Here is a 22841-nt window from a genome sequence, read left to right as displayed (position 1 = left end):
AGGTTATCCACTGAGTACTGACAGACCATGATATTAGAATAACAATCAAGTAGCTATCAATTCAAAGAATATTTTATGACGAAATCTGGTGGAAACAGGAATCTCATTGCCCCAACTAGGTCTACGCTATGCCGGTAATCTAATCTCCCCCAACGATCTATCAGACCTCGCAGCCGTCGCCGGCCTCTCCAACGACCTCATCTCCACATCAACCTTGACAAAGATCTTATGGCTTGATGAATTATCATCCAGTTGCTCCCAATCTCGGTCCGCAACTATACTTGATATGACGCTGTTGTGCGTGTGCTGGCGTCCAGCCAAAGCCCTGGTGTTGGTCCTCATCGACGCCCTTCTTGTGTCGTTGTATGGTGTTACTTGAGCTGGCGAGTTTCCATGCGTAGTATCAAATGTGATCCAGTTCTTTACTAGTTGTCGTAATGAGGGTAGTGAGCCGGCAATGATTCCCGTTCCTGATTCAAAGACGGACCACAGGACGATGTTTCCGACATTATCTGATAAAAAGTCAGTCGTCTAAATAAAGCCGGCCGTGAAGAAAACCATGTGAACATGAACATACGTAGATAGTTCTCGGGCTGAGCATAAAAGGCAATGTACGGTAGTCGTACTATAGTAGCAATAGACGCCCTGTCAGAGTCAGTATCAGCAACCTCAAACACAGCGGACGAAAATCATTCTTACAAAATACCAAGACCAAGAATAATGCTGATGGATATCTTGGTCGCCCTCTTCATCTGGGTCTTGTACAACATGAATCCAGGTAATATCGCACACACCCAATCAGTAAACACCGCCGCAGCAGATACGAGATAGCTCAAACTCGTAATGACAATAGGCGGTGAGCACTGTCCCGCACTCTTATCCCAGTTTGCTGAGATAGGGCGACACATGGTAAGAAGGCCGATAATGACGATAAGGGTTGAGATAACAGAGGCTACAAGTGTCACCCAGACGATGATGCGGTGTGTCTTTTCGATGGCGATTCGAAGAAGGGTGACACAGATAGAACCTTTGATAAAGATCAAAGAGCTGCAGTAGAAAGTTTGAAACAGCCAGATGTACTATAAACTCAGAGTCAGCCAGCTCCCTCTTCATGCTGAGAACACTCACCATCCGGCCATCCCGTTGCATATTGTCGTTCAGTCGCTCATCTGGGGCGCCAATGCCGGCGTATGTTCCTTTCGATACCACGCCAACAACGCAGATGAACAAAATCTACCATCCGCATCAGCATGCTATTGAACGAATGAACTCGCTCAGTATTACTCACCCAGCCAGTCAGCATGAGACCGTCGTCCATCCCAAAGATGCCTTGCCTAATTCTGATAGCGGATCTCGCAATCACCACCATTGCAGAAGGAGGCGTGTAGAAGAGAGCGACTGTAAGGAGGACAAGTCCCAGTCCTTCGGGTGTAATCGTTGTCGCATTAGGATCGGCTGCCATGGCGGCTCAGCTCAGTCACAGGGCAATCATCAAACGAACATCCGTTCAAATTAAAAACAACGCAGTTTCCCCTCAAGCATGGACCCAACTCCCTTTATCAACATTGCCACTTGACCTCCATGCACACCTCTTCCCAGACTAGTCACCGCCCTCGAGTCTCTTCCCCGCGGTAAATCATCACCTAGTCTCCCTCTAGTTCAGCTCCAAGCCTGCACGAGACAGTCAATCGCTTCTAACTTGAGTTACCAGGGAGGAACCTGCCGGACGCTAGCGTCACCCGACCGGAAACGCCAGCCGAGGTGAACCACGCCAGCGCCCGACGCCCATCGCGTTCGAGCCTTGGAGAGGCTTCAGACCAGTGGCTATTCTGAAACGGGACTTGGTAAGAAGCGAAGTGTCGTGGTTCAAGGGAGACGGGATGGACCAGCACTAGGTGGAAGCAGGAACACGATCCAGCTGCTTGGTGAACGGACACGCAGCATCCTGACATGTTGACTTGCACGATTAGCTTGCAATCTAACAAACTCTCCAGGTCCAAGTTACGTAGGCACTTTTGTGACATCTCCGAACGTCGTTGACCAACCCAGAACCCCATCATCAGGATACTTCCTAGCCTCAACAACTTGAACCTCTCGCAGATGAGCAATTTCGACCCCCAGAGTCTCGATCCCAAATCGAATGTTTATCCTCAGGCTTCCCCATTCCACTGCGAATCCGAAGCCACGGCGCCGCCACCTCATGCAAGCCGTCTCCAGCCTCGGGATCAACAGTCCGCGCGCCGGTACCGCGGAGCGTCATGTTTGCCAAGGCTGCAGGCTGTTCCGAACGAGGCCAAGGAGAAAGCTTATTCATTAGCTGCTAGAATTTGAGCGTCCAGCATATCAGTGGTGGATACTAATGTTTCTCTGAGACGGCGTTGAGATGTGTCCACCACTCAGTCAAAAGCCACTGAAGAGAAGTGATCCAGATCCTTTTTGATGAATTTGAGAAAGGATAAGAACCCGTTGTTCAGCTTTTTATTCTCTCCCTAGTAAAAAAGCCCCAAGTTTTGCGATCCAAGGATTCGAGTCATTTCAATGTTTTCACCCACAAACGATAGCGCCATCAACCTCTCCACGCCAACAAGACAAGAACGGGAAAGCTGGCGGGCGTTTCCGCACCAGTAAAGCCGTCGGGTAGAGTTTATCGGATGGCGATCGTCGCAAACAGACAGTGTTTGTGGTTTTCGGCTCATCGCACCGTCTGCGGTAACCGCTCAACCCCATTCTTCGTGTTCATTCTTCATTCATTGTTTGCTCTGTCTTTCTCTTTATATCAAAGTCTCATTTTCTCGAAATGTCACGCTGATGTGAGTCCGAAAGGTCCGGGTCGTTCTGCTCGACCTGTGACGAAGGCACAGTGAATGACTCCAGTCACATGTTCCCTCACGAGACATGCCTCACAAACACAGAGCAGAATATATCGCTCCAAACAGGTATTCACATCAATAAAATCGAGTATCCCATCAAATAAAGCATCATTGAATCAGTAGCCCATCAGAATAGACATTTTACAACCTCGCTCACGAATGTGGCGACGTCCATGCCCTGGCACAGCCTCCGTTGCGTCATCATCACTTTCTCCATCAGGAAATCCCCCAGCTTTCCCTCATCCAAACCTCACCTCATAAAACCCACGACTTCCCTCTCCGAAAATGGCCCAGCCCAACAGCCAGCCAGATCTAGAACTTAACCCCCTCGGCGAAGATACAGAGGACGAGGAGGACGATCTCTCGGACCCGGACCTTCCTCTAATCATGCCCGACGCTGCACCTGCAGCCCCCGCCCCGAAGCCGCGGTGGCTCGACCCCCGGCCGTCCCGTTGGTGGTCCCGCTGGACGTCGTCGCCCGTCGTCCAGCGTCTGTGGGAGAAGACCAAGGACATTTTGCGCCCTCGCTTTACCTGGCGTTACGTTCTCTGCTCAGTTGTTGGCGTCTACGTGCTGTACTGCTTCGTCACATGGCAGCCCTTCTTCTCTTCGGCTCTCCCGGCATACTCGGGTCCGCATCACGTCGGCGCCATCGACCTCGAGATACCGCTTGATAAGCCCAAGCGCATCTCAGAGACCGTACTCAAAGGCTCCAGGGAACCAGCCTTTGAGTTGGAGAGCGTCCTCTTCACCTTGTACTACCCAGCCGTCAAGGGCGCGCGGTCCAAACAGTCCCTCCACCCATGGGTCCCCAGGCCGCTGAGCCTCACGGCGCAAGGATATGCCCGAGCCGCGGGCGTCGACAACTTTATCATGCGACCCATCTTTACGTTTGCCCTCTGGCTGCTCGTCGGAGGCATCAGGATCCCCGCGAGGGTCGATGTGCCCATCCTCGGCTCCAACATCGAGGGCACCGACGCCGACGGCGAAAAGTTTCCCGTCATGATCTTCTCCCACGGCAGCGTCAGCTCGCGTACTGACTACACCCACTATCTCGGTGAACTCGCCAGCCGTGGCCACATTGCCGCTGCGCTCGAACATCGAGATGGCAGCTGTCCCGGGTCGCTCGTCAAGGTCAAGGACAAGAAGGAAAGAGAGGTCGTTCTCTACAGAGAGCGCGATCTCATATCCGACCCTCCCATGAACGACACCATCCTTAAACATGAGCAGCTCGCATTCCGCACCCAAGAGATCCTCGAGACCATTCGTATCCTACAGTTCGTCAACGCCGGCAACGGCTGGGAAGTCTTCAAGTCCAACTCGCGCGAAGAAGGCCATGCCCTAGCAGCATGGGCAGAGCGTCTCGATTTCCACCACCTCACCATAAACGGTCACTCCTACGGCGCAACAGGTGCCCTCCAAGCCCTCAAAACGGCAAATACCACCATCGCCAACCCAGCCATCGGTGGCATCGCCCTCGACCCGGGCAAGTCCAGCGGCCAACTCAACGCCGAAGTCCCAGTGCCGCTCCTCGTCGTCCACTCCAATTCGTGGTCCAAATCACACAGCATCTTCTTCGGCCGTCCACATTTTGACGCCGTCCTCGACCTAGTCCGTGGCGTTCGTGACAAGGTCGGCACTGCGTGGTTCTTCACCAGCATAGGGACAGCACACCCCAGTGTGACAGATGCACCGCTTCTGCAACCACTTCTCCTGAATTTTGCCACAGGAGCAACAGCAGATGTGCGCAAGGCTCTAGGAGAGTACGTCAAGGTGACAATAGATTTTCTCGGCTATACAAAGACAGGTGAGAAGAAGGGGATTCTGAAAGAAGACGTGACGCACGAGCAATATGGCAAGTGGGTGAGTGACGAGAGAAAGAAGAGTTTCCCCAAGGACCTAGCAGAGTATTGGGAGGTCCACGTATGTCCAAAACCTCAAGAATAGTTCCCATAGCTGTATTCATTGGACTTTGTGCGCACAAACATATCTATGTTCCACTCCTACTCGTACATTTAAGTCTAACTAACAATACCCGTACCCATTACCCATTAAACACCTCGCACATCACAAGAACGCCGCAGGTGAACTGCCAAGCTCACTCCCTCCACCGTCCGTTCTCTTACGCCGGCTACTAAGGAACTTGTCTACCATCGCCTGCGAGCCAGCAGTCGGTGTCTTGTGGCCAATACCGGGGCTCGACTTCGTGGGTGAGCCCTGCCAGCCGGTGAAACGGGGCCGAGAACGGCGCTTTGCCATTGCCTCTTCGGGGGTAGAGTTGAGGCGGCCGGTGATGTTGAGCGAACGCATCCGATGCACCTCGTTCGGCATACTATTCATTTCACTCGTTGAGCTAACAACCGGCAGTGAGGGCACCGTCCGCAATGTGCTTCTAGGCGGAATCGATGGAGGCCGACTCTTCGAAATGTGGGCGACAGCATTTGGTGATTGGTTCTCGTCGTGTGCTGCATGGTCGTTCCAAAAAGACCGTGGTTTGGTTTGTTTGTCCTGAACAGCCTGGGCATTCCCTTTGATGCAGGACAAAGGGCTTCGGTTCGCCAGTCCGTCGCCCTTGGGGAGTAGAATCTCTGGTGGGGATCCAACTTCAGCTCCCTCTCTAACATGTCCCAACGGGGGAAGAATACCAGTGTTTTGCCCGTAAGTGTCGGCTTTGGTAGGTGTCGAAGGGCCTTCAAGCTTTGAGACCTTGGAGCTAAGCCATGTCTTCCATTCGACTGAGCTTGCTGTGGATACATCGCGCTGGTGTTGGACCAGACGGCAAGATGGAAGTCCGCCAGCTATGCGTGTCGCGGCTCCCTCGACAGGGCCTGACGTTCCTGGTCTAGTAATGCTTGGCCTTGCATCCTCCGTTGCACAAGAGTACACACTTTCAGCATCCCCCAATTGTGTATCCCAATCTGATCCTGTGCTGTTCCGGCGGGTAGGGAGGCTCAAGGCAGACAGTGAGTGCAAATACTTGGTTCCGGCCAAGCCCATGTGTTCCCGTTCTGGTGATGACTTCAAACTCTCTCGCAAAGCCCGCCGATATGGACTCGGGGAGCGGAATGAATGACAAGTTGGACTGGCGAAGAAAGCTGAGCTCCGTTGCATGATTGCCTTTGGGGGCTCGCGAGTGCTGATCACACTGGTACGGCCGCTCTCTGACTGAGTCCCTCGGTCGTCGCTCGCAGTCAGGCCAGTGGTAGTCTCGCGTGTCAACGTCGCTGCAGCTGAATGTGAGTCTGTCAAGTCAACAGCGATCCTTTCACAAGATCGGCTCGAGCTGAATGAAGAACGGTCCTCCCGGTCTTGAAAAACGTCATCGTCGGCTCGAACACACCGAATGGTGGAGGCAGTCCGCTGTAGGAATCCAGTGTGGTGAGTCGAGCTGTTCCTGTCTGGAACACTTATCAAGGGTGGGTTATCTGCGTGGAGTTTCGCCTGAATACTCTTCTGTTCTGGGCTTATCTCCCCAAGCTTCTTCATGAGGGCCGAGTAGACGCGTTCACTGTCAATTTCAGTACCAGACCAGATGTCTTGACTTCCAGTCTCATGCCCTTCAAGTCCGGTTGGGCGTACAGACGAGGAAGAGATGTGCATGCCGTTCTCCTTGATAACGGATAGGCGTTGCCGTTCCCATTCCCCAAGCATCCCCATGCTGGAGACCGTGTTTGTAACTGAGTTGGTCCAGCTAGTGACGCGAGATCTCTCGTCGCTGGTATGTTGCTCGCCGATTTCGAGACTCTCGACGCTCCCTTTTGTAGATCTGAGCTGCTGATTTGAGGGCACATCATGCAACGAGGGCATATGCGAAGCGACACGGAACATGGAAGCCTCTTCAGTTCCTTCATCGTTCCCAGCGTGCAGGCAGGTATCTCTGTCTGAATCGTTACCGTCAGTGCCCTGGTCCCCGTCATGCTTCTCTGATCCGTCGGTGTTCTTCCCTCTGGTAAATAGTCCCTTCAACTTCGATCGTAGGCTGTTTGAAACCTTTCGGGCTGTCTTTCGAAGCCCAGGTTGCTTGGATACGGAAATGCCGTTGGCGGAGAATGCAGAGGACACCACGGTACTGTTGTTGCTGCTATTTCGAAGAGACTTTCGAAGCCCAGCAGATCCTTCGCTGCGCCTGTTTCTCGATCTAATTGAGGCGGAAGACTGAGCCTGAAGACTTTCCTGCTCTTCCATCTGCTCGCGATACTTTTCCCTCGCGAGTCGCACTACAACATCGTTCTCGGCTCGACTGCTTAACCGTGAGGCTGCCATACCCTGGCGGTTCTTCAGAAAGCTCATGGAAGTCGAGGCTCTGAGCCCCGTTGCATCGGATGTCGCGCTTTTCGGAGGTTCGTTCTCGTTGTTTGGGGCCTTGTAGAGCGAGCGAGTGGGCGCCAGGCGGCCCTTTGCAGGCATGGAGTAGCTGGAAGCGTTCGCAGTTGTTGCCCGGGACGATGTAAGCATCGATCGCGACTTTCGGAGCTTTCTGAAGGAAAATGGCATTGAAGCGGCATCTTCTTCGGGGCTGTAGCACGCGTCGGGTGGCTGCAGTGACTCGAGATAACGTCGTGTAAGGGAGTAGTGGGCGGGCCGGTCTGCGTGAAAAGACATGGTCGACGAGGGTCTGGTTCTCGTGCTGCCAAACACGTTGATCCGGGAGGTCGCTTTCGTAGGAGAGTCTCGGCCTTCACTTGCCCTCAAGACCAAGTTTCTTCGTGGTCGAGAAGCAGGCCCGGCGAAACGAACGCTTGTTGCAGTGCCCTGCCGGCTGGTGACACTGCTGCTCCGTTCCAGGCTCTGCCTGGCCATACTGGCAGCACCATCGCTGCTGTCGGGGAAAAAGCTCGCAGGGTCCCGAGGAGCAACTATCATCTCACTGCTGGGTCGTTCTTGGGCCCGATGGTAGGACAACAGGGCGGCGATGTTTGCGTCTCGTTTGGCGGCGGCGGGATCGATCGATTCGAGGGCATGGACGGGGTTCCTCACGACGGAACTGGTCGACTTGCTGCGACTCAGTGGGCGACGGTTCTTGTTTCGAGAGCTGTTGCGGCGAAGCATCTCGGGAGGTTTTGGTTGGGCGGGCGATGAGGCTGTGATTCACGAGCGATGCGGTTGATGATGATGAAGATGAGGGGCACGCAGACGAGGAATGGATCGAAGTGAAGTGAATCACCTGCCGATGGACAGACAAGCAGGTGCGATTGTCAATGGACTGGTCCATCTGTGGAAGGTCTCTCTGGTCGCCAGAAGGCGTCGTCACTGCTTTACCTACGTATCTTGTGAATACTTATGATGAGTTATGATTGTTCATGACTACCTTCCTCCTAAAGTCTACCCTTCTCTTAGAAACTAGCTAGGTAAGTCTTACCAACATTTGAGCCATGAGTCTTCAAGATTGGCTGCGTGTGGATGCGATAATGGAAGCAAGCCACTGGGGGTCATGATAAAGCTCCCGAAATGGCTTCCAGCGTGGATATGGGCCATAGTGCTGCGCCTCTCTCCTAATCTGCCGCAACGACGTAGGGTGGACGACATCTGACATAAGGCCCAAGTGGTGAATGGCATCACCATTGGACCTTATCTGTTGAGGATCAATCTGTTCCAGCTCCCGCGTCATGGTGCCTCTTCATCCACGCAAGTTGCAGAGCTTGGTCCATGCCTCCACAACCTCAGAACTCAATGGTAGTTCCCATGTGCCGCTGCGGAAGATCTTGAATGTGCCGTCCCGGCTTCGGCTGAAACGAAACAAGCACGCCTCTTCCCGTCTGCCATACCACAGCTCCATAACTTCCAAGCTGGGGAAGCGACAGGCAGCATGTGCTGCCATCAATAGAGGCCTTTGTACATTCGAGGAGGGCGTCTCTGATCGGAGGACTAACGAAGTCATGGAGAAGTGGGTGAGATTTCGCCATGCTCCGTCACGTCGACGGTGATGGAGCGCTTCAAAGAAGTCGTACGCGTCCGCAATGAAAGATACACACAGACGCTGCTGGTTCTTCAATCCAGCCAGGTCTGCCCCAACAACTGGGTTAGGCGTTTTAATAAACCCTAGCCGGTGAGAGTTGCCACTGGAGAACATGGAGTCGAAGTCCTCATCAAAGTCCTGAAAGAGCGTGACTCGTTGGACGTGTCTAGGAAAATGGAATTCAAAGGCTTTGCTGGTAACTGCGTTCGTGTTAGCGACACTCTCCGGGATACGTGGTGATCATGATCCCTAGGTTACATACTATAGTCCTGCGCAAATTCCACTTCCCCATACTTTCTCCAGAATTCCAGGTGGAGCGATTCAAGTCCAGGAAGACGCTTGAATAAATGCGCCAACGTCGTATGAAGAATATGACGCCGCGTTTGCCGACGGAGGAGAAGGTGTTTGACAACTGGTGCGGACCATTCAACCTTCTCAATCCAGGGGTCGTAGGGCTCCCATGAGTCGAAGAGGTCATACACAGCTATCTCGTCTGGTTGCCGGACACGCCGTCCACCGACCCAGCCGTGTTTCGGATCGTCAATGGTACAGACATCAGGGCCTTCATCGCTATCTTCATCATCTTCAAAAATAAATGTTCCTGAACTCATGCTATGAATCACTGGGGGAGTGGGTGCTGATCTCCAAGGTTAAGCCGCCACTTGGGTGCGATGAGTTGCGTGCCTTCTAGCGGCGGAGGACACGAAGCACATTACAAAGGGCTTTATCGAGAATGAAGGCGCTCTTTTCAGAAGCTAAGCCATTGGTTGCACAACGACACATTCGACAGCCGTAGGGGGGGAGTTCGATGCGTAACCAGAGATGTTGAATCCGCTCCGTGCGACAGCGGCTGATCTTGTGAAGTCCGGCAAGATCTTTCTGATGAACGGTAACCTTTCGAAAGAGGATTTTTTCGAAATATTCTTGCGAGTCTCGGCAGACGGCGGCGCACTTGGCAACATGGCCAACATGTTGCTTGGCGGTACTCTCCTCAGAGGGCGACTCGACGTGGTTGGTGGGACCCTGACGACGGGCCAGAAAGGACAGAATATTGAGCTGTAATTCCCGTGGAAGCCGATGCCACGGAAATGTTGAAGGTTGTCCGTTGTAGTTCATTGTGTATCTATTATCCATAGTCGTTGCAGACGGGAAAGTGAGCGACGAGAGGAAGGGTGGCACGATGCCATTTATAACTTCGGTCAGATTTGCCTTTATAGGTGTCAAGGTTTTATTGACTACATGTTGTCAGGAAGTTTAAGCCATGGAAACTCTCAAGAGATTTTGTTGGCAATGCTGTGCAGGTAATAACTCTCTGTCCTTCAAGGTTCATGAAGCTTGCGCACCTGTGCTTAAAATGAACGATATTGTTGTCAAGAGCCACTATCTTAGCAGAAAGACAACAAATAGTTAGAGGAGACTTAATGGAGCATTAATAAAAGGATCGAATAAAGAATGAGTGGGCTCTATCAAGTCTTAAATTATTTCTCTCTACTTTAGGATAAGACATTAACAATGATTCGCTGAGGACCGACAAAGCATATTCATTGGCTCATGGCGTCGAGTCAACAATCAAGGCTCATACCAAAGCTTGGTCAAGTCAACAAAGCTAAAAGAGCGGCACGAGACAAGAAACACGCACACAGAACGAGTTGCACAATTAAACAGAGGATGATACAAAGATATGTATTCATGTTAATGCGAGCGAGACCTAACATAACCCGCCATCATGGACGAAACCATGTAATAAAGTGCATAAACGACAAGTCTTGGAGCGCAAGCAGCTCACGAGACATCACTACCCAAAACAAAACGACCCAGCGACCGAATGCCCATCCGTATTCCCAACAAAAATGCGTAACCAAAGCACTAAATCATGATGTAAAGGTCTTACATGTTGATTTCCTTGAGGAACTGCTCAACCTCCTCATCAACGAGGTCATGGATCTTCTTGGAGAACTTCTCGGCCTTGGAGCCAAACTCCTTGACCTTGCCGGAGACGACACCAATCTCCTGCTCGACGGCATCCTTGATCTGCTTGGCGGGAGAAGAAGGAGAAGCCTTGTTGACCTTGTAGCTACCGGCCTCGACGATCTTCTTGTAGTCGCTGCAGCCACCACCGTTCCAGGCGAGCAGGTTGGGGGTGTCGGAAGGAATGTCGCGCAGAGCGTTCTCGGTAGCAATGGAGATGAGGTTCTCCTTGAGCTTCTTGGGGGTGATGGAGGCCATAGCGTACTCAGAGTCCTCAGCGGGCTGGAGGGACAGGTAGTAGGCGAGGAGACCAGCAATGTGGGGAGAGGCCATGGAGGTACCAGAGATGGTGTTGATGGCGTACTTGGAGCCAATCCAAGTGGACTGGATGTTCAGGCCGGGGGCGAAGATGTCAGTGCACTTGCCGTAGTTGGAGAAGTAAGCACGGCTGTCATCGAGACCAGAGGCACCGACAGTGACGGGCTCAGTGGCAGCGGCGGGAGAGTAGTTGCAAGCATCAGCGTTGTCGTTGCCAGCAGCGACGGCAAAGTGAATACCAGTGCGGACAGCGGCGTTGACGGCGGCATCGAGAGCCTGGGTCTTGCCACCACCAAGAGACATGTTGGCGACGGAGCCCTTGAAGCCCTTGCGCTTACCGTCCTTGGCCTTCTGCTGCTGCTCGAGATGGCTGGTGGCAGCGAACTCGACACCCTTGACGACGTCGGACATGGAGCCAGAGCCGTTGGATCGGAGAACCTTGACAGCGTAGACATTGGCCTTCTTGGCAACACCGTACTTCTTACCGGCGACAGTACCGGAGCAGTGAGTGCCGTGACCGTTGCCATCCTCATCGGCATCGCCGGCAGGGACAGTCTTGCCCCAGTGGGCGCGACCCTCAAAGTCGACGTGGTCGATGTTGGTGCCAGTGTCGACGATGTAGGCATCGACACCCTCGCCACCATCGGCGGAGTATAGGTACTTGTTATAGTTACCGAAGTTTAGAGCTTTACGGTGAGAGATACGAGCAAGACCCCAAGGAGCCTGCGTCTCGGTCTTGCCGTCGTCGCACTGGAGCTCAGTGACGGCGTCCTTGTTCTGGACGGGGATCATGGTGTGGACGAGGGTGTCTCGTTCGATGAACTCGATCTGAGTGGGCTGTTAGCTTTATGTCTGCTGAGGGATATAGTGGGCCATCAACTTACGTCGGGGTGATTCCGGACCTGCTCAATGACGGACTCGTCAAAGTGGCCGGCGTAGCCCTTGAAGCCCTTGCCAATGTTGAAGGTGTGCTTCAGACCAGCAAAGGTCTTGTCTGTGAAGGGAGTGGAGCGCTTTCGCAGCTCAAGGCGCTCCTGCTCGCCATGGCTGTGGATGTTCTGGATCCAGGTGTGATGATCAGACGCAGCGGTCTCATCAACGTGGTCCTTGAACTTGATGATGTACGAGTCCGGAATGGTCTCGGCCTCTATGGAGCTGAGGATGGGAGCGGCCCTGTCATGGATGGTGCCGACGCTGAAAGAGGCAGCGTTGGCGACAGCTGCCAGGGAGAGAGTGAGGGCGGTTCTCATGATGACGAAACCGCAAGAGACGAGGCGGCTAAAGCTGAAGTTGATCTGCGCGCGACGCAAGGACAAGAAAGGGAAAAACGAGCCGATGTCCTGACCCTCTGTGATGATGGATCAGGTAGAACCGGTGCAGCAAAGGTTGGGAAGGAGATAGAATACGGATGAGGATGATGAAGGAAGAAGAAGCGATGGCGAGCAGCACCTGGGGTAGATAAGCACCACCAGCGTGCGACAGCTCCGGTGTTGCCTCAGCGGGCCTGGGGCGGCCGAGGAGGGTGTGACGCATCAGTCGCTAGGGTGGTTGATATCAGCGGTGGCTGAGCGCCTGATACGGTTTAGCTTCAGTTCTGCCGGCCAATGCGGTTGCTCAGTCGTCGCTGGGGCAATGCGATAACGGCACCTGCTGGAGCCAAGGTACTTGTGAGCTCCCATGACAGTCCGTGCAGAGAGTGAAGCTTGCACGGAGCGTAAGATGGCCGAGCCGAGTCGCGACTCAGGCACTTTGGAGATGCGACAGATGCGCATGCAAGGCGAGATGCCATCGGTTGCAGTGAAAGATAGATCCAGGACAGCAGAAATCATCAGCTCAACTCTCTGTCAAAGAGTCACTGCTTCCGCTTGCGAGGCTGATTGTCTCATCTCCACGGACATCTAGTCCGTGTTTGTCAGCCTTGGAATCAAGCCATCCTGGATGGGTACAGTATTCGTCTTCGGCACAAGGGGACCGAGCTAACAGAGCCGAGACAGCATGGCCCATACAGTGCATCATGGCTACGAGTCGCCGCATTCACTGTGCTGTGGCCTGCACCCCCCAGGTATCCTGCTCGCGCCCCACCCCGGGAAGGCAAGCTTCAACAAGGTAAGGTACCTTCCAGTTTGCGCACTGCGCTGCCAGAACCAAGTGTTCCTCCAAGCAGAATGCGGGGAGCGCCCTGGCTCCGATTGGCCCCCACTGACCTAATCCGCCTGATCCATCGAGTCAGACGACGTCCCTGGCACGTGCCTCCTGTTGCAAGCCTGTGTCTCAAGCGCCGCCATCCCAAGCCAAGCAGCGCCTCAGACCCCGGCCGGTCTCATCCATCCCAGTACGTTCCCGGGGTTAAGGGCGTTTTTGCCTCGAAGATACGATTCCTTGGAAAGACAATCCGAGGCTGAAAAGACGTCATGATTCAGCAGGTCAGCATTGTCTTTGTTTTTCCGCATCAAAGCCTCCGGGCCCGGTGGACAGGTGCAGGGCACTTGCCGTGCTTGTGCTGTGCCTGGCAGCTGAGGCTGGTCTCGGCGATAGCTCCCTTAGCTCTCCACTTTGAAGCAACTCAGTAACCATGGTTATCTCGTCAGATAACGCCATCAACCGGCGCTTGTAGGTCATTCCAGGCATCGGGCCAAGCGCGAGGCTGCACTCAACCACTCTTGGTTGATACGACCTGATTTATCAGGATAGGCATTGTACTAGGCAGTGTCAATGGGAGATCTCGGATCGCGGAGCTGTTGATGGAAGAGCAATCCCGTGTTGAGCTCCACCATAGCTTGCTTGACCCCGACTTTGATCCGAGGCAGCGCCTCAACAACTTGTGCTCAGAGGGACCCAGATGAATGTCCATCAAGATTTATCCAGAAGAAACCACATACTACACAGTAGTCATCTCACCATCATCACTCGGAATAGACATTGCTCTGTATCTACTCGATATTACACCGAATGACCCGAACTCCTGGAATCCTTCGTCCGCTTCATTCCTTGACTGTCACCTACCCTAAAGAACATCACTTCACAACGACGTCATTGAGCCACAGCAACTCCAGACAGATCAACTTGATAAATTCACGTTGCATTGCAGTTGAAATAGAATCGCGACCCCTAAACTCTCCTGGCAATAACTTTCTCTACATTCCCTCCGTCTGTGTCGTCCTCTAACGGAGGGACGGAAGCTCGGTCATGTGTGCATGTCACCCAAGCTCCTTGAGTCGAGCTGACGCAGCTTGGACGATCCCTCCCAAATGGATGTCAGGCAGCGAAGCCTCAGGAGGGGCTCGCTTCGCCACAACACAAGCCACACCTCCAAGGCTGACCTCCGTAACGAGTTATCGAGCACAGGTAGTGCAGGCTCCAGTTGTACCAGTTGTTTCGAGACACGCTCGCTCATTGCCAGTCTCTGTGCCTGTTCTCCGACGCCTAGTGCTTCCTATCCTCCGTATCTACGAAATTTCTACTCGTCAACTCGTGGCTGTGGCGTGCGGCGATCTCCCATTCACAGCTTCATGCACCCCGCGGCCGCCCCTACAGGCCCCCAAATCTCACCTTTCGATGCCGACAGCGGATGATAACAGCCTGGACCCTTGAAGGGCTCGGGGGAGGGCGGTTTCTGGAATGAACCCGTGATTGCATTGCGACCGTTAAAATGGCCTCCATACCGAGAAGATACCGGTCTTCGACCTCGGTCTCGAACCCACCCAACACCAAGTCCTTTGAGATATTGAAGGGCCTGCTCGACGCGCTCACCCTCGACACGACTCTCCACCAAGATAACGGATTCCCGGAGATTCCGCCCCTATTAAAGAAACTACGACACATCAGCCAGCACATCACCGCGACGGCCTCGTCGGTGCACCAGAACGATTTCCGCCATGCCGACGGCTTCCAGCACATCCTCAACCTACTCCGTGCCTTTTCAGGCTACTACAACCCCGATAAACGAAGCGATGCGGATATGCTTGCTCTGTTCAAGCTGCTGGGAGACTCCTTGAACGTTCTCTCGGCGACCCTGCGTGGGCATTCAGGCAACCGACGATTTTTCCGATACAGAGTTGAGGGAGGCGGTTGGGAAGCCCTGGAGCAGATCATCGCCAGCATAGGCCTCGGCGGAGCAGAACCCGATGCGTGGATAAGTTGCCATGTGTTCGGCAAGCTCCTCTCCTTCTCACTCGATGACGACGCTCTCGATCTCCTTTGCCAGTCTATTGCCAAATCACTTCGGCCTGATGGCGATAACCCACCTCCAAGCGACGACGATAGTGTGGAAGAGCAGTGGGATCTCGTCTTGACTAAGTCTGTCGAGAATATCGCACCTGGAGTGCGGGAGGTTGTGAATGCCAAGACAATAATACAGCACCCTGAGATTCTTAGAGCAGTCGTCAGCTTCTGGACAGCCATTCCACGGATGAAGGATGGCCTTGCGAATCCGGCCTCTCTGCTTGTCCTGGAGACGATTCACTGCATCATCTCCGTCTCCATTTATAACCGGGCTGCGGTGCATTCAACTGGCGCCCTCTCCCAGTTCCTCCGAGTCGCCTTCAATCCTGATTCGGCACTGAGTCCCCCTGAACGGGAAAAGGTTCTGGCCATTTGCAAGATGCTCATGTTCCTGGGCGTCAACGAACCTGCTGACACCCAATTCTTACTCTCGACACCGGGCTCTGAGGCGTCCGAGTTCTGCTTGCAGATGACATCCAAGCACTCAGGCCCCCCTTTCTTCCAGTTTGATCTCTCTTTACATGGTCATTCATCCCTCGAGTTATCTAGTCTCGGCCGCTCGTTTCCGCCCCAGTCAAGTGCAGGATACACTTTTACAGCCTGGATTCGGGTAGACAGCTTTGATCCCACTGCACACACCACCATCTTTGGCGTCTTCGACTCAACACAAGCATGCTTCTTGCTCATGTACCTTGAGAGAGATACCCACAACTTTATCCTTCAAACTTCCGTCACCTCCAATAAGCCTAGCGTGCGCTTCAAGACCGTTTCGTTCAAGGAGAAGCGATGGTACCATATCGCTATTGTTCATCGCCGGCCAAAGACCATGACTGCTAGCAAAGCGTCCCTCTACGTCAATGGCGAGTTTTCGGAACAGATTCGTTGCAACTACCCTCATATGCCACCCCTGTCCAACGGAACGAATGAGAGCTTCGCTTCTTTCAACTCGTCCCAGAACAAGACGAACCCGGTACAGGCCTTTGTTGGCACGCCTAAGGATCTTTCGAACCAAGTAGGGCCTGGCCTTGTCTTTTCACGGTGGTCGCTTGCTTCGGCTCATCTGTTTGAGGACGTCTTGAGTGACGATTTCCTAGCAGTTCATTATGGCCTCGGGCCACGATACCAAGGCAACTTTCAGGATAGCCTGGGAGGCTTTCAAACCTACGAGGCATCGGCCACTCTAGGCCTGCGCAATGAGATCGCGCATCCAGGAAAGGGCGAGCACTCGGACATCATCAGAGCTGTGCGCGATAAAGCTGGTTCACTACTCCCAGAGTCCAAGATTCTGCTGAGTATCCTGCCCTCAGCCACATTTCCAGAAAACGTGCAGTTCTATGACACTGGACTCTTGCGATCGTTGCCGAGGAACTGCTCTCGCAACCTATTCCGAGCGTCGAACCAAGAGGGCGCCCCTCTGGCTATCAACTGCGCGGTCCCAAGTCTCCCTGACTCACTCTTCCGAGTCCAGGGATTACTATCGTTCCGAGGCAACCCCATCGTCGCTGTCCCTTCATACCTTGACGAGAACTTGTGGCGCCTGGCTGGGTTCACACCGCTGGCTCTCAAACTCTTTGAGAGAGCTTCTACCATTGAGGAGACAGTTCGGGCAGCTGAGATGCTCTTCTTCTGCATTCGGCAGAATTGGAGAAACAGTGAAGCCATCGAAAAGGACAATGGCTATGGCATCCTAGCCATGCTCATCCGTGTGAAGCTGGGGCACGGTGGCAGCATCGGTGACTCTGCCGTCACTCGACTCCAAGTCTCCAGTGAAGACCGCGATCGGTTGGCATTCCAGCTTCTGAGCTTGATCCTTGATTTCGTTGGATACAACCACGCAGAGCCCATGGAGTCATTCATCATCAACCCACTAGCTTACCGTATCCTCCTTATCGACCTGGACATTTGGCGCAAGTCAGCGCCGCGCATTCAAGAGCTTTACTACAAACAATTCGTTACGTTCGCTGTCAAGAGCAAATACCATGAGTTCAATAGTCGGAGGTTGATTAGGATGAGTAAGTTGTGATGCGAATGCGGATGTGCCAGGCCTAACAGATTCTAGGAATTGTCAAGAGACTGCTGGATGCGATGAAGGGTGAAGTGGTGTCAGATGATACTATCTCCCATTTCATGGGTGCATTTGAGGTTCTTGTCACGTCAAACTTTAGCCAGGAGGTGATGAGGTCTTTGTCGCTCTTCATCACATACGCCTTTCATTCACCAGCTTCGTCGCTGCCACGAAGCCCGCGGCCCCTTTCGTCGATCTCCAGGTCCAGCACTCCGGCTCCTCGGCGAACGCGGACACCGACGGATGCCAGCCTGTCTGGGGCTTCGCCTTCTGGCCTCAAGTTCCTGACTAAGAAGCAGCTGGGCGTCAAGGTCTTGAGCATGTACTCACGCATACTGTGCGACAAGTCGAACACGTCTCACATCAAGAAATTTGCCCGCACAGTTACGAACAAGGTGAGATGTCATGTCCTCTGATGCGTGGCTCTTCTAACGTTGGTAGTGGCTATTGTATCTGCTGGCAGAGGATGACCCAGAAGTTGTGGTTCATGGCTGTAAGATTCTGGCACGACTGCTCGTGATCCATGGAACGAACTACACGTCGAAATTTGCCGGCAAGTCTGGAGGGTTTACCATCATGTCAAATCGACTAAAGCGGTTCTGGGATCTGCCGACCATCTGGCCCATCTGCTTCTGCATTTTATTTGGATACGACGTTGCCGAGATCGACTTTGACAAGAACTTTGACTTTTTCAACCTCTTGGAGATATTTGGCAAGCGCAAGGTTGTCTACCCAGAGTCACTGTCCGTCATCACAGCAATGCTGCAGCATGGATTGAAGGATGTTACGCGATACCAAGACGATCCCGACTCTCCAGCGACGCATACCGCCCCGAGCCATACACTCAAGAAGTTTGCCTCTGCCAAGGAGTTGCGACCACGAGCGGACTCTATGGATCTTGCTACTGCCCTTGAAACTCGATGTATGTACAGTTCTGACCTGGACTGAGCCCGACTGACATAGTTCCAGTAAACTTCTCGAAAGATAGCGAACGAGTGGCGAGCTACGCCGGGGTTCTCCATACAGTCATTCGCTTCCTATTGGATCTCCATGAACGCTCAACCGAGTTTAGAGACTTTGCTCTGACCTCGGAATGGGTGAGACTACTGCTCGCCGCACTCTATCCAGTCGTTGTCAGCGCCGATGGAGTCACACCAGAGACGGAGTTGAACTCGGGAGATGCTGCCCTCACTTTTGAAGGAACCGACGTCATTATTCGGCCTATCGGTGGGAGTGGTTCGCATGCTACACCCATTGTGCGAACAACAAGCGTTGATCCCATTCCGTCACCCCAGTCGACACCTCCTAAAGGCACACCCCTTAGGAGAGCATCGTCCTTTATCCTTCTCACAGCACACAAATCGCCCGTTGGCCCCAGTCCAGCTCGCTTGAACCCAGCAGTGCCGCCAACGAGATCGACGCCTAAGAAGAAACCGAGCAGCGATATCTTGGATGGAATCATTGATCTGGTCGTCAACGTCTTTATGGATCAACTTCTCTCGCGCAAAGACTTCCCGGGCTTTGGCCTGTTCACCAAAGTGCCTCCGGGTTTCCGTGAGCACCAAGCTTACTTTGAATCCTTCATTCTGAGGAATGTGATCACCCAGCTGACAAACAATGTCCAACTGAACCAGAAAGCCATCTGCGAACCTAGGATTCTGACCAATCTGTCGAGATTTTGCCTCCACATGTCGGAAGCCATCTTTGAGGGCTGGTTCATGAATGGGGCCGAGACCATGATTGACTTTATCGGCATGCTGCTGGAATTCCTGCAGCGCCCTGATATTGCTACCCTCAAAAGTGTTCGCCTTTGCAGCCAGGCCGTTACTACGGTCAGGAGCTGTCTGCTCAGGATTATCCTTCTCAGGCTATCGGACCTTGATAGCCCAGATACCACGGTGGTTGAGGCCAAGCAGTTCATGGACAAGATGGCGTACTGGCAAATGTCAATTCTTGGCTGCTTCTCCTCGGAGGATGACTTTCTCAAGCTTTTCTGGTACCAGCTTTTCACAAAGCTTATCGGCGACAAGATGCCGCTCCGCGTTGCGGCAGCCAACTTTCTGCGTATCATCCTGGTTCAGAAGCCAGAAGAGTCTGCAGCCTTGATCCGCTCGTGCATGTCACCGGACCAGAAACAACTCTCCAAGGACTTTCAGAAACTTACTGGAGTGGATGATGAATCTTTTGTTGAGTGGGTTGACAAACATCGACCGTCCCTGGATGTCCTCTTCTTTGGCGGAATGTCTAAAACATGGGAAGACTTTGTTAGTGCCGAGAACGCCCGCACAGCCGAGACGGCCAAAAGCCGCATCACAAAACGTAAGGAGAAGCTTAGGTTGTGGCACGTTGAGGGCATCACCAGGGACAAGGTCTTGCTCAGCCACGACATTGGCAACAGCGCCTGGATGAAGAGCATCTACAATTCTGAGTACTTCAAGTACCACCGAATCATGCAGGATCAGCAAGACGACTTGGTGTTTTTGAGTGCAGCATACAAGAAGATGGAGCGGGATCTGAGGCGACCTGGTGCTGTCTTCAGCGAAGCAACGCCGCCCAAGTGGAAGCTCGATCGAACTGAAGGGCGAAACCGGATGCGACTCAGGGTTCTTCCGGACTTCGCGATTAAGTCGGATGAGTACCAGCCCAAGAGAAAGACAAGCGAAGTCATGCAGACACTGCGACTCAACACGTCAGCAAGCCCGGTACCCTCCATCTCGGCATCTGCTGTGACACCCACACGTTCCGGCTCATCAAGTGCTCTAGAGGGCAACAATGAACCTCCCCAATTCACAGAGGAGCCCGAGTCCACCACAGACCAGACGGAGCAGCCCAACTCTGGGGTTGCCCCCGAAGACGACTTTGAGCTTGTGGATGACCCCAACGATCCCAACGAGGGAGATGAAGGCTTTGAAGATAAGAACCGCAAGGTCATGAGGCGGCTGGAACACGGCGACCAAGTTCAGTCGGCGTACAACATTTCTCGCATCATCGGTCTTGATGCGTGCGAAGGTATCCTAATCATAGGAAAGGACGCCCTCTACATGATGGACAACGTGTTTCAGTGTGCCAACGGCGACATTGTCAACGTCTGGCAAGCTCCTCCTGAAGAGCGTGACCCCTTCTCTCAGATCGTCACGGACTCAAAGACGTCGGAGAAGCGACAGAATGCTGGCAACAAGGAGCAAGAGTCGAGGCACTGGCGCTGGCACGACGTCATCAGCATTTCAAAACGACGCTTCCTGTTCCGAGATGTTGCGATCGAGGTGTTCTTCACGGACGGCCGCAGTTATCTGTTGACTACCATCAATCCGGTTGTTCGAGATGACCTGTTTGTCAAGATGCTCAACAAAGCCCCTCATACGAGCGGTGCCAATACACTGCCGAACCCTGAGGATGCTTGGAGGTTAGAGTCTCTCAAGGTGGTAGACGAGTCTCCTCAGGGTTTCGGGTCCAAGTTTGGCACATTCTTCAACTCGACGCCCTGGAACCCGATCCTGAAGAGATGGCAGAGGGGCGAGATCTCCAACTTTCATTACCTCATGATGGTCAACACCATGGCTGGCAGGACTTTCAACGATCTCACCCAGTACCCGGTATTCCCGTGGATCTTGGCAGACTACACTAGTGAGGACCTTGACCTGGAGGATCCCAACACGTTCCGCGATCTGTCCAAGCCGATGGGTGCTCAGACACCGCAACGAGTGGGTGGCTTCGTTGAAAGCTACAATGCCCTGGCCGAGATTGGAGAGATTCCTTTCCATTATGGCACCCACTACTCTTCCGCCATGATTGTCTCATCGTACCTGATTCGATTGCCGCCTTTTGTCCAGTCCTACATCCTACTTCAGGGAGGCAGCTTCGATCACGCTGATCGGCTGTTCCAGTCAATTCCCGAGGCATGGAAATCGGCATCTTGCAGAAACAAGGCTGACGTGAGAGAGCTTATCCCCGAGTTCTTCTGTCTGCCCGAGTTCCTGACCAACGTCAACGGATACAACTTTGGTAACCGAGAGAGCAACGGCGCCAAGGTTGACCATGTCGAACTTCCTCCCTGGGCCAAGGGTGACCCAAGAATCTTCATCGCCAAGCATCGAGAGGCATTGGAGAGTCCGTATGTTAGCGAGAATCTGCACAAGTGGATCGATCTCGTCTTCGGGTACAAGCAACGAGGAGAAGCTGCCGTGGAGAATCTCAACGTCTTCCATCATCTGTCGTACCGCGGCGCAACCGACCTGGACAGTATCACGGACGCAAAGGAGAGAGCTATCCTTGCTGGTGTGATTCACAACTTTGGACAGACACCACATCAAGTGTTCGTAAGGCCTCACCCCGCCCGGGAGCATGTACGATGTCCCATTCGACGACTCGACACAGGTGTCTTCTCTCTTGGATGCCTCTCCAACCCACTTCTTGGTATGTAATCTTGTCCCCTAACCTTCACGACATAGCTGACCCCCAACAGAAAGCCATGAGCGTGTAGCGTCCCTGATCTACGCCCCAAAGCTGGACCGCTTACTGTGCGCTTCTCCTTTCCGCCTCAACTTCCCGCCCTATGACAAATTCCTGGAATGGGGATACGCCGACAACAGCATTCGCTTCTTCTTCAGCGACAACCGAAAGGTAACTCGCCACTACATCCCTGACTATGGCCGCCCCGCTAACGCACGAAAGCCGGCTGGCCTGTTTGAGAACCTCCATATTGGGCAGATCTCGTGCGCCTGCTTTGCCGACTCCAAGACCCTCATCACCGCTGGTGAGGACTGTGTCGTTTCTGTCTATGCGCTTCAGACAGCACCGGGTAAACACGTGGAGCTACTGCCAAGGTCGAGTCTCTTTGGACACAAGTCGCCCGTCACCACGATTGCGGTAAGCAAGGCGTTCAGTACCTTCCTGACGGTCTCTGCGGATGGGCAAGCATTCCTGTGGGATCTCAACCGTCTCTCGTTTATCCGAAAGCTGCCGCTGGTGCGTCCTGTCGAGTGTGCTCGCATCAATGATATCTCTGGCGAGATTCTTCTCTGCTCTGGACCGAACGTGCTCCTTTACACCCTCAACGGCACACTCCTCCTAGAGCAGAACGTTTGCTTCGATCAAGACGACTACATTCACTCATGCGCTTTCTACGAAGGCGCTGGCAACGAGTGGCTCGACAACTACCTCGTCTTTACAGGACACAAGCGAGGCCGTGTCAATGTGTGGCGTCGTAGCATCGTCGGTAGTCGATGGACGCTGGAGCTCCTCAGAAAGCTTGATCATGTGGACTATAAAAACGACAAGGGAGCAAACACGGAGGCGGGCGTGACGTGTATTACTCCCATGCCGACGTGTGTATACACAGGTGATGATGATGGCCGAGTTGTAAGTATACCCTCTCCCTGCGCGTCTCAAAGACTAACAACTCCTAGTATGAGTGGAACTTTATGAGTCGGGATAGATAGAGTCT

General features: G+C 53.4%; 5 protein-coding genes across 5 annotated transcripts; 2 read left to right on the top strand and 3 right to left on the bottom strand.

Annotated features, from left to right (window-relative positions):
• Positions 1-403: 403 nt before the first annotated feature.
• LRP88_02403 (uncharacterized protein) lies at positions 404-1462 on the bottom strand (the record flags this gene model as incomplete). Its single annotated transcript, XM_083239055.1, has 6 exons — positions 404-425; positions 488-512; positions 578-645; positions 700-1079; positions 1129-1233; positions 1289-1462. The coding sequence occupies 6 exons, from the start codon at positions 1460-1462 to the stop codon at positions 404-406; spliced, it is 774 nt and encodes a 257-aa protein (XP_083104185.1).
• A 1693-nt stretch (positions 1463-3155) lies between these two features.
• LRP88_02402 (platelet-activating factor acetylhydrolase) lies at positions 3156-4817 on the top strand (the record flags this gene model as incomplete). The annotated part of the gene is made up of 1 exon (XM_083239054.1): positions 3156-4817. The coding sequence occupies one exon, from the start codon at positions 3156-3158 to the stop codon at positions 4815-4817; it is 1662 nt and encodes a 553-aa protein (XP_083104184.1).
• Positions 4818-4937: 120 nt separating this feature from the next.
• LRP88_02401 (uncharacterized protein) lies at positions 4938-7919 on the bottom strand (the record flags this gene model as incomplete). The annotated part of the gene is made up of 1 exon (XM_083239053.1): positions 4938-7919. The coding sequence occupies one exon, from the start codon at positions 7917-7919 to the stop codon at positions 4938-4940; it is 2982 nt and encodes a 993-aa protein (XP_083104183.1).
• Positions 7920-10713: 2794 nt separating this feature from the next.
• On the bottom strand, positions 10714-12362 carry LRP88_02400 (S8 family peptidase; the record flags this gene model as incomplete). Its single annotated transcript, XM_083239052.1, has 2 exons — positions 10714-11940; positions 11997-12362. The coding sequence occupies 2 exons, from the start codon at positions 12360-12362 to the stop codon at positions 10714-10716; spliced, it is 1593 nt and encodes a 530-aa protein (XP_083104182.1).
• Positions 12363-14761: 2399 nt separating this feature from the next.
• On the top strand, positions 14762-22836 carry LRP88_02399 (uncharacterized protein; the record flags this gene model as incomplete). The annotated part of the gene is made up of 6 exons (XM_083239051.1): positions 14762-17345; positions 17393-17781; positions 17840-18320; positions 18368-21811; positions 21861-22756; positions 22804-22836. The coding sequence occupies 6 exons, from the start codon at positions 14762-14764 to the stop codon at positions 22834-22836; spliced, it is 7827 nt and encodes a 2608-aa protein (XP_083104181.1).
• Between the last annotated feature and the right edge of the window lie 5 nt (positions 22837-22841).

This window comes from Fusarium phalaenopsidis (assembly GCF_050370095.1).
Source record: "Fusarium phalaenopsidis strain FUZ10S chromosome Unknown contig_32286, whole genome shotgun sequence".
NCBI lineage: Eukaryota > Fungi > Ascomycota > Sordariomycetes > Hypocreales > Nectriaceae > Fusarium > Fusarium phalaenopsidis.
The sequence above is the reverse complement of the archived record's forward strand: the minus strand, read 5'-3'. Positions and strand labels throughout refer to the sequence as shown.